Raw genomic sequence first — 9693 nt, 5'->3', positions numbered from 1 at the left:
ATCAGACATGAAAGGTGAGCCTGAGGTAATGTTGACAGAATGGGGTCACTCCGCCCATATTACCCAGTCGACTGGCCACTCAGTTGCCATTAGCTGATGGCATGCGAGTGGGAAGAAAGCCCAGTACGTTTTGCAAGGTGCTGCAGGGGTGATGTGACTTACCCCACAAACAAAGAACCCACTGCACCCCAGAGAAGATCATTTTCTGACAACCCTGTCGCTCAAACACTTCATAATGTACAAGACACAATTTATCAGAGATGCTCATGCCAAGATGGTCACTCTGGATGATTAGAAGGTTCTGCTTAGCTTGCAACCTTGTCGTCATATCAACTCGACCACTCATAACCTCAGTGGACTCACACCCTCAGTCAGCACTGCAGCCTCTGTTCATCGCAATGGATCTCATATCAATGCTAATTCAGCTTGTTACTGTCACTGTGTATGTTTTCATCATTACCATGCTGGGGTTGGTCTTCTGACCTACTCAGTATGTGTTCAGCATGTCTGAACTGGCATCGTATTCATATCAAAACAATCCAAATAACGTTTATATGTTGAATCGAGGAGGAGTCTTTGATTTGACTGCCATGGCAGCGACACATCAGTGTGTCTTTAGCATGGTGTCGACCAAGTCTGTCCTCCAGTATGGTGGCATGGCTTCAGATGTGATTTTCCCTGTGCAGGGTATCTTAGTGTGGTCTCCTCCGATGTAAAGACATAGGTGAGCATGCTATGTAACAGTGTCTCAGGTTCTGTGAGCCCCTGGGTGACGTTCAACTCCGCCAACAACACTGACCCCAATGCTCAGTACCATGACTTCTGTGCTTTTACCAATGACTCTCGCCTGAACTGGTATTTCAAGAGCATGATGATCATGTGGTGGAATAATCGCATTGGGTATGTCAGGTACACACCTTTGGAGATTAAGGATATGGCCAATAGTGGATTGTCAGTCAGGATCCTCGATGGGTTGATCTATGATTTAACCACATATCTCAGCTATCCGCCTGCTGTCATTACCCCTACCAGTATGCAAGCGAGCGGAGGCATCGACACACAATTCATGAGTTCCACCATCATCGATTTGTTCAAGATCAACTCCAGGCAGGATTTTACGAAGAAGTTCAAGGATGGTCTTGGACTTGATTCTGCAACACTTGAAAGCCAGAGGATGTGTCTTTGCAATCTATTCTTGATCAGTGCAGTCGACAATCGAAATTCACCTCAGTGTCTGTTCTTGCAATATATCTTGCTCATCCTTTCAGTTCTCATGGTCTGCATCATCGGGTTCAAATTCATTGCATCGATCAATTTTGGGGCTGTTCATGCACCCAAGGACCATGACAAGTTTGTGATTTGCCAAGTTCCATGTTACACTGAAGGCGAGGTGTCACTTTGGCATATGATCAATTCATTGGCTGTGCTCAAGTATGACGATAAGCACAAACTGATCCTCATCGTGTGTGACAGGAACATTGTCAGATCTGGCAATGATCGCCCAACACCATGTATCATGCTTGATATTCTGGGTGCTGACCTGAACTTGGACCCTGAACTGCTCGGTTTTGTATTGATTGGCAAGGGTGCCCAATAGCATAATATGGCCAAAGTGTACTCGGGTCTGTACAAGTGTGCTGGACATGTTGTGCCTTACCTTGTGGTCGTCAAGGTTGGGAAGCCGACAGAGAGGTCACGTCCTGGAAATTGTGGTAAGTGTGATTCACAGATGGTGGTCATGCATTTCTTGAACAAGGTATGTTGGTTCACATTTACGTGAGTTTTTGGGCGCTGACAGTGGGTTTTTAGGTGCATTACAATATGCTGATGAATCCCCTTGAGCTCGAGATGTATCACCAGATCAAGAACATCATCGGTGTCAACCCGACATTTTATGAGTATCTATTTGCCATCGATGCAGATATGACTGCAGAGCCATACACACTTAACTGCCTCATTTCTGTGTAAGTCATGTTGTGCTGCTTGGTAGGGGATTCGAGGAAACTGACCAGCCATAGAATGATTCATGACAAGAAAGTCCTTGGCGTGTGTGGTGAAACATCCCTCGCCAATGCCAAACAGTCGATTGTGATGATGATGCAGGTGCATATAGTCCCTGCGATGTCTTTGTTTGGTGCGAGGGCTGAGGGTGGTTCATTAGGTGTATGAGTACTTCATCTCCCATCACATGGCGAAGGTGTTTGAGAGTCTGTTCGGCTCACTCACTTGCTTGCCTGGTTGTTTCACCTTGTTCCGTCTGCACATGCCAGACACGCACAATGTCTCCAACCAAAAACCCTATTGCTCAAACACTTCCTGATGTACAAGACACAATTTATCAGGGACGCTCATGCCGAGACAGTTGCTCCGGACGATTGGAAGGTTCTGCTCTCACAATGTCATCATTGGATCAACTCGACCATTCATAATCTTGGTGAACTCATGTTCCTGGATCAGCTTTGTGGTTTCTGTTGCTTCTCCATGTGTTTCATTGTCATGATGGATCTCGTATCGATGCTGATTCAGCCTGTCACCATCGCATATGTAGGTTGATTCATTGTCCTTGGAGCGTGATGATGCTTATAAGATTACAGATTGTCTACTTGATTGTGTTGGTCATTTATGAGCACAGTACCATCCCCTTCATCTTCCTTGTCATGATTGCTGCCTGTGTACAGCTTGCAAGCCTTTGTGTTCGTTCTGTGTTGCAAGTGGGACATGGTTGGATGGATGGATTTCTATATCTTGGCCATCCCAATTTTCTCATTCATGCTTCCAATCTACTCATTTTGGCATATGGACGATTTCTCATGGGCATGCCACATGTGTGTTGTACTGGGAGAATCTGGAAAGAAGATCATTGTTCATGTAGGTGGCTTAATCTTGAATGCATTATGTTGCTGATTCACTGTTATTGTGTGCATTAGGATGAAGGCAAGTTTGATCCTCACTCTATTCTCCTCAAAACATGGAACAACTATGTGCATTGTCATCCCACCATTTGCTTTGACAATAAAGGACCTGACATCTTGCAGGAAAATGATTTGTGGGACCGAGAATCCAATCACAGCATCAGCTCTTGGGTACCCCCCACCCAATTCTGCAAGGAAGGATTGTACTGCATCCCTGTATGACCACGAAAACCTTTTACGAGCCTTGTACCCAATCACCCTGCTCCCTCGCAGTTTTGTGTACTCCTAGCTGGTATGCAATCTGGTTGCAATACTCCTCTGTCGATGGCAATGTCATATATACATCCTTGAGCAAAGCTGGAATACTACCTCAACAGATGCTCTCAAGACCCCCTGACAACTTATATGACGCACAAGATGGACTTTGGAGCTGTGGTGCCAAGCGATGTTGACCTGGAGCATGCTGTTCAGAATATTTTGCAAACTGCAGACCTGAATACCATCACGAAACACATAGATTCTAAATTATTTGACATCATCTGAAGCTGGGGGCAGCAGTTTGGGATGGATTTATGTTTGAGCACCACATTATAGTACTTGGGGGTTCATCATGCAATCAAACTACTGTCCAATGTGGCAAGGACCTGCTCAACATTTAATTTGCAGTGCGATGTAGTAGACCTTTGGATGTGATTATGCCGATGATATTATATTATTATATTACCATTCTTTGATGATTACTATAATAAGACGCTGGTCTATGTCAGGATTCTTTTCAGCTAATTTTAATTTTAATACTCTTGGTCTGCAACCATGACCATGCCTGTTCACCACAACCATGCCCGTTCGCCACAGTCATACCCCTCCTGCAGTCTGCATACATTCTGCTGCCTTCGTATACCATCCCTCCTGATACTCCAGAGGCATCTCCATCTTACTCTATGCCAGAATCCACCTCCTCGGCTTCCTCTGCTGTGCCCCCACCATGCACTAAGACACGACCATTGTCACCATTGACAATGACCCTACCAATTCATTCCTTGTTCTCCCAAGTTAAGTTCCATGTCACTAAGGACACATTGAGGGTGCTGAGATCTCCAGCAACAGCAACCAATCTGCTTGCTCTTCTCTGTCATCGACCCCACCAGAATCAATTAATAGACATCCTTGTCTATATTCCCATGTCAGTCCACCAGCACACTGCACTCCCAGGTCACTGAACTTTATTTTATGCAGATGGTGCCATCCCCCCCCCCTCCCCACATGTACCCCATCACCTCCTCACATGCAACATCATTCTGATGCCCACACCTGCTGTATTGCACCTCTGATACCTAGATGCCTGACAACCTCCTGCCCCCTCTATGCCCTCACTTTGCCTGTCCATGCCTGGTGTTCATCTCCCCCAAAACTGTTGCAGTGCGCTGATAGCCCTCAAGGCTTAGTGAGGTAGGTGGCTTTCTCAATCAACCACAGTTAGTTCCATCTAACCATTGTTGGGCATAGAAGTACTGTCATTTGCAACCTCAGTGTTTGCTGTGCACCATTGCTAGTACATTATTTCATACATGTAGTGTGTTAATCCCATAGTTGTTTGAATCCATGGTTCTTGATAATAGCAAAAATAGGAACCTGAAAAATAAAAATGAAAACATGAAGATTATAATGGGTGGTGAAGCATGGCCATGCATGGTAATGGTGTCTGTGGTATTGTATGTACTTGGCATGCTGTTGTGTACTCGACAATGGTGTCACATGCTTAATCATGCATGTCAATGACATCACCATCAGGCACCATAACCACGACATTACCAGACATGGTTATAACACCCCCAAGCTTTATATTGTTGACCCCTTGGATGACAAAGCCATTGTCAATTAGATCTCCCCCCATGGCAACCCATTGTTATGCCTGAAGCGAAAACACCCCATTACAATTATGTACAATGGCATGTAATGGTACCTAGATTTTTCTGACAGAGTGAGCACAGTGACTCTGAAGATGATTTGTAATACAGTAGTAAGTGACATTTTTGACAAGCATCACTGTATCTCTAACAACACCCTAGCTTTAAGTTTAAGCATGGTGAACCCAATCCATCTGCAATCATGACAAGAACACCATGTGAACTCCTGTTCTTCACTAACCATCATGAGCACTTCATCAAGGGGAAAGCAAGGGAACAAGGTGAGTACCCCATCATCTATAAAACTGTCCCTCAAATGATTCTAATCTATTAAATCTAATTCAGATGAAAGAGAAGTTTCTTGAGAACTCTGGAATGAATCTGTCTGGAAACTCAGCAGCAACCCAGATCAACCTTGCAGAGGAGCAACCTGTACCAGCACCTGGCATAAATGGCAGCAGCAAGTCAAGGCCCAAACTTACTATCTGAACAGTATTGACAGTGATCAAGAAGATTTGGGTACCTTCTATCATTGGGCCCTCCTCATATGCCATGCAACCAGCTCTCACCAGCATACCTGAAGTGTCTCATTCTCATTCCTACCCATATGCCCAACAAGGGCAGTGTGGTGGGTCCACATTGGGTCCTTGCACATACCTCTGACCTGAGCTTGACTATGCCCTGCCCACACTTGCTGCAAGGTTTGTGTGCTCAGTGGCCCCTTGCCTTACTCCATACAGTGTACCATTGCAGCACACCAAGTTAGCACAAAGGTGGCTTTGGCCTGGAGAAATGACACCAAATGAAGCACAGGAGGTCCATGAAATCACCATCAATGCAAGAACTGGTCTGAAGTGAATTCTACTATCACAGAATCTCCTTCCTGACAGTAATGAGCTCATGACAATGATCAAACAGGATCTATATGATGCAGCAATACCATATGATTGAGATATGTGAGTATCTTATCAATGCATGATCTCTGACCACTGATATTTCTTACAGCCAGTTTCAAACACTGGCTGGAGCACAATGCCATGAAAGAAATGAAAAAAACTTCAAGATATCACAACAAACATCTGCAATGACTTCGAGAATGTTGCATGCATCTTAGTGCCCCTGCTATATAGACTAACCATCCATATACAATCTTTTGGACAAGAAGTCAGGTTGTGACAAGAACAGATACCCATCCTTTGTTCCATATATATGTGGTTGGATGAAGTTCTAATGGTAGGTCTCATCTTACAGTCCCAACATGCCCTGACTGTTTCATCTCAGAATGAGTATGGTACAAGCTGGGTGCCTTTCAGCCACCCAGCCCTCATTCAAACTGTGGTCACCCTGCTCTGGGGTGACAAGCAATGCCAGTGGTATCTTGACATTAATAGAAATTCTAGTACATAGGAGATATGACAAGTAATAGAATAGTGTCTTTGCACAAGTGGCTGTGCTGCCTTGCACCTTCTCTCTCTCCCCACTATCATCAGAATTCAGCCCACAGCATGGGCCTCACCTTGTTTCCTTTCACAACCCTGGTCACTCTGCTCCTTTAAACACTAACTGCATTATTCCCTAGCTTCCATTGAGAAACTCACTATCAGTAATCAGATCTCCCCATTTTGAACCACAAACATGGATGCCCCCCATCCACAGCAACAATTCTGACCAGATTTCATGCTACCAGCCTTCCAAGGTGTGGTCAACCTCATGATGGCAGGAGACCTGACCTCTGAACAGGCCATCAGGGCCCTGGAAGCACATTGGGACCAGGACAACCCCCAGGGAGATGAGCAACATGGAAACCAACCACAACAGGGAGAAGAAAGAAGGCCACCACCACCCAATGACCCACCACAGCCACCAGTAGCAGAACCTGACTGCCCCCCCCCAACAAGTCTCAGAGCAGAACGCCCCCACTTTTGACCACTTTTGACCCAGATACCATGGTATTGTCAAACCTACCAATGCAGCCAGTAGAGTATGCCATCAAGAAGATAGAATCCTTCAAATTCATCCACATGTGGTACTTCACAAGAGAGGGCCTCCAGGAAGCCACATGAACAGTGAGATGTCTCGAAGAGAATGACACTTTGGCCATCACCCAGGCTGGCAAAGGAAACATCACACTACATGCAGCAAATTCACTCACTGCCTCCAAAAACACCAGGCCAGACCACAACCTTTCCTTTGCTGAATATATGTATGCCAAGAACCACTTCCTTACCTGCATCAGGAATGCAGGATAGGGTAACCAGTTGGTAGATGCCTTCAACTGGTTTTTCCACAGGATTGAAAATCACCTCTGGCAAGATCAAGGCAATCATGGAGAATGTGCCCTTCTCCACTATGCCTCCAAGGTCAGGCAGGACTGGCATGGCAAAGTGGTACATGACCAAGCCTACAACATTGGAGTGATAAATGAAGAGCTACTGGCAGACATCATCATCATCAGCAAATTGTCAAGTCCCTGAGACATCTGGCCACAGATATCACTGATAATTTCAGGGGAGGCAGCCATCTCAGTCATGACAGATAAATGTATGAAGTCATGCATGTACCTTTCTGCCTCAGACAGATTTACCTGTCCACAGGTTGATCAGACTGCTGTCAGACTGTTACAGATGGAGGTGTAGTCTATACATCTGTCCTAGTCAGATCATTCAGCAGACAATACCAGACTTGAATACATTCTTTGTCAGACTGGCTACCATACCCTCTCCAGGTTCTTAGATCAGACAATCAGGTCATACTGTGTGTACATAGCAACAGTTCCAATCAATGCATCAGAACAATCAGATGATATTTATTTTAGTCTTCGAAGATCACACCCTACCTACCACAAGTAATCTACTTCAGCATGGTAATTACTCTTCATCCTATGATTCACAAATAAATTAGTCCAGCATCAATTCCAGGACCTACTCGCATCAAGGAAAGAAAGCATACCTCCAAGAGCTTGATGTCAGATGACACCACAATCTGCATGTGGTCATCTTGGTATCCTGCATCTGGGGTGGCTGCCCTTGCTTGGCTTCCAGTGGTGCAATGGTGCAAACCATGGGACTGCTGGGCCTCTGCAAGGATTTCCACATATTTCCTCTTCTTGATCCTTTGATGGATTCAATATAATAAAGCATCTTGGTACCCCAATGAGTGTCAGAGAAGCTCAGCTCAGATTTCTTCATAGCCACATCCTTTTTGCCAGTATGATACATATGTAATGTGTGCTTGACCTATGAAAGCAGAGTCAGTGATCTCAAACTCTGGATATTTGATTTGAGTGCACTGCAGTGACTGTGAGGACGAGTGTGCTGGGTGGGTTGTCATTAGTGAACACAGTGTATAGCTCAGAATTGCCTTCAATAAGAGCAAGGAGAGACAAGTGGGCTGCAAACATCTGTAGTATGAGAGGAGTAAGGAATGCCTTTGACATCTACAGACCCCAGAAGATGTCCTCAGCAGCTTATAAACCACAAAGTTCAATGCCACCTACCAGAACAATGTCATTCTCATAATGGTCAATTTTCCCATAAAGGAAAGGAAGTCTAGGACCTAGTGCATACTCAACATATGCTTTACAGTCCTCTGGGTCAAAGTATTTCTTGTCTGAGGCCCAGAGAGCTTCCATGGCTTCTAATGTGGCTTTTCTGAGTGCCTTATGCCAGTCATATATCTTTTGCATGTACTATCATATTCATGAAGTATTAGTGATAGCCATCTAAGGATGCAGGACTTATGAGACAGTAGATGAGTGTTGGAACATAAAGTGCCCCTGTGGTACTTGACCACTGTCACAGCGAGTTTTCCACTATATAGTACCCTGTTATATGTAATACAATATGTCAATCTCACACTTAGGGTTTGTGATGGCATACTGAAACAATCCATACTCGAAGTTTAGATCCTGTTCTACATGTTTACTCAGGTTTGAAGTCAGAGCAAATGTCTAATCATTGTGTAAACAATAAGTATGGTTGAATAGCAGATGTTGTCCAAGATAGGAAGTTATGTCAACACATGCAGTGTGGGGTGAAACTTTGTGCTTGCACTTGAAGTTTCACCACTGTCCATACTAATCACCTGACAGTCACCTGTTCATCACCCAATGATCACCCTATGGTCACACAACAGTCGCCCAGTGTGATCATCCTATAATTATTGTAGCTATTGTTACATGGTTGTCATATTTTCCTAAGTAGATCCTACAATTTTTCTTCCATGATGCCTTGACATTTGTCAGTCCTATTGTTGCAAGAATTCAACAGTCAAATCAGAGTGGCATGAGACAGAGTTTCACTCACTTGACTCAATGTAAGAATGACAACATGGTTATCAGATATCAGCCACCATGCATAGTGACTCATAACCCATGATACCTCAACTTTCTCCAGTGTTGTGGAAAGCATGTAGCTGTAGGTCTTTGCTGGGAAATGTGGGTAGCATGCAAAGGGGTCATTTGTGCCTTTTTTCAAAACATGGGGACACTTCCAACAGACAGCAAATGCAGACCATCCATCCTGTTCATATATGTATTTGATGCTTGCAGGAACTGGAGGCAAAGATCAGTTGCCTGACAGGTGAATCAGAGCAAGTACCACAGGAACCAGAGGTGAGATCCATCACCTGATCGGTGAAACATAATCAGAGAGTTTCCTACATGAGTGGCAGTGCAGCTATAGACCACTCTGCCATATCTGATATGGGCCTGCAGCATCACATCCTGTTTATGAATGAAGTTGTACAGGTCTGGAGGGGTAGCAGTGTAGGGAATGAAGACCTTTTCCCTATGAGAAATCACTCCTCTGGTGTGTTAAAGGGAAGGTTTGAGGATGGAGAGTGTAGGTGAGGGTCAAAGAGGGTTCAGACTTAGG

At 44.7% G+C, this 9693-nt stretch overlaps 2 protein-coding genes across 2 annotated transcripts; one reads left to right on the top strand and one right to left on the bottom strand.

Annotated features, from left to right (window-relative positions):
• Window positions 1-590: 590 nt before the first annotated feature.
• Window positions 591-3134, top strand: F5J12DRAFT_973806 (chitin synthase-domain-containing protein; the record flags this gene model as incomplete). The annotated part of the gene is made up of 11 exons (XM_051750136.1): window positions 591-687; window positions 753-1570; window positions 1598-1756; window positions 1810-1964; window positions 2019-2103; window positions 2162-2281; window positions 2329-2548; window positions 2633-2654; window positions 2679-2868; window positions 2928-2981; window positions 3036-3134. The coding sequence occupies 11 exons, from the start codon at window positions 591-593 to the stop codon at window positions 3132-3134; spliced, it is 2019 nt and encodes a 672-aa protein (XP_051594459.1).
• Window positions 3135-9105: 5971 nt separating this feature from the next.
• On the bottom strand, window positions 9106-9378 carry F5J12DRAFT_700890 (uncharacterized protein; the record flags this gene model as incomplete). Its single annotated transcript, XM_051740504.1, has 1 exon — window positions 9106-9378. A coding segment is annotated over one exon (273 nt), but the record flags the coding sequence as incomplete, so codon positions are not given.
• Between the last annotated feature and the right edge of the window lie 315 nt (window positions 9379-9693).

The sequence above is a fragment of the Pisolithus orientalis genome (assembly GCF_024613125.1).
Source record: "Pisolithus orientalis strain OTSU chromosome Unknown F5J12scaffold_96, whole genome shotgun sequence".
NCBI lineage: Eukaryota > Fungi > Basidiomycota > Agaricomycetes > Boletales > Pisolithaceae > Pisolithus > Pisolithus orientalis.
This window is presented reverse-complemented; position numbering and strand designations above follow the sequence as displayed.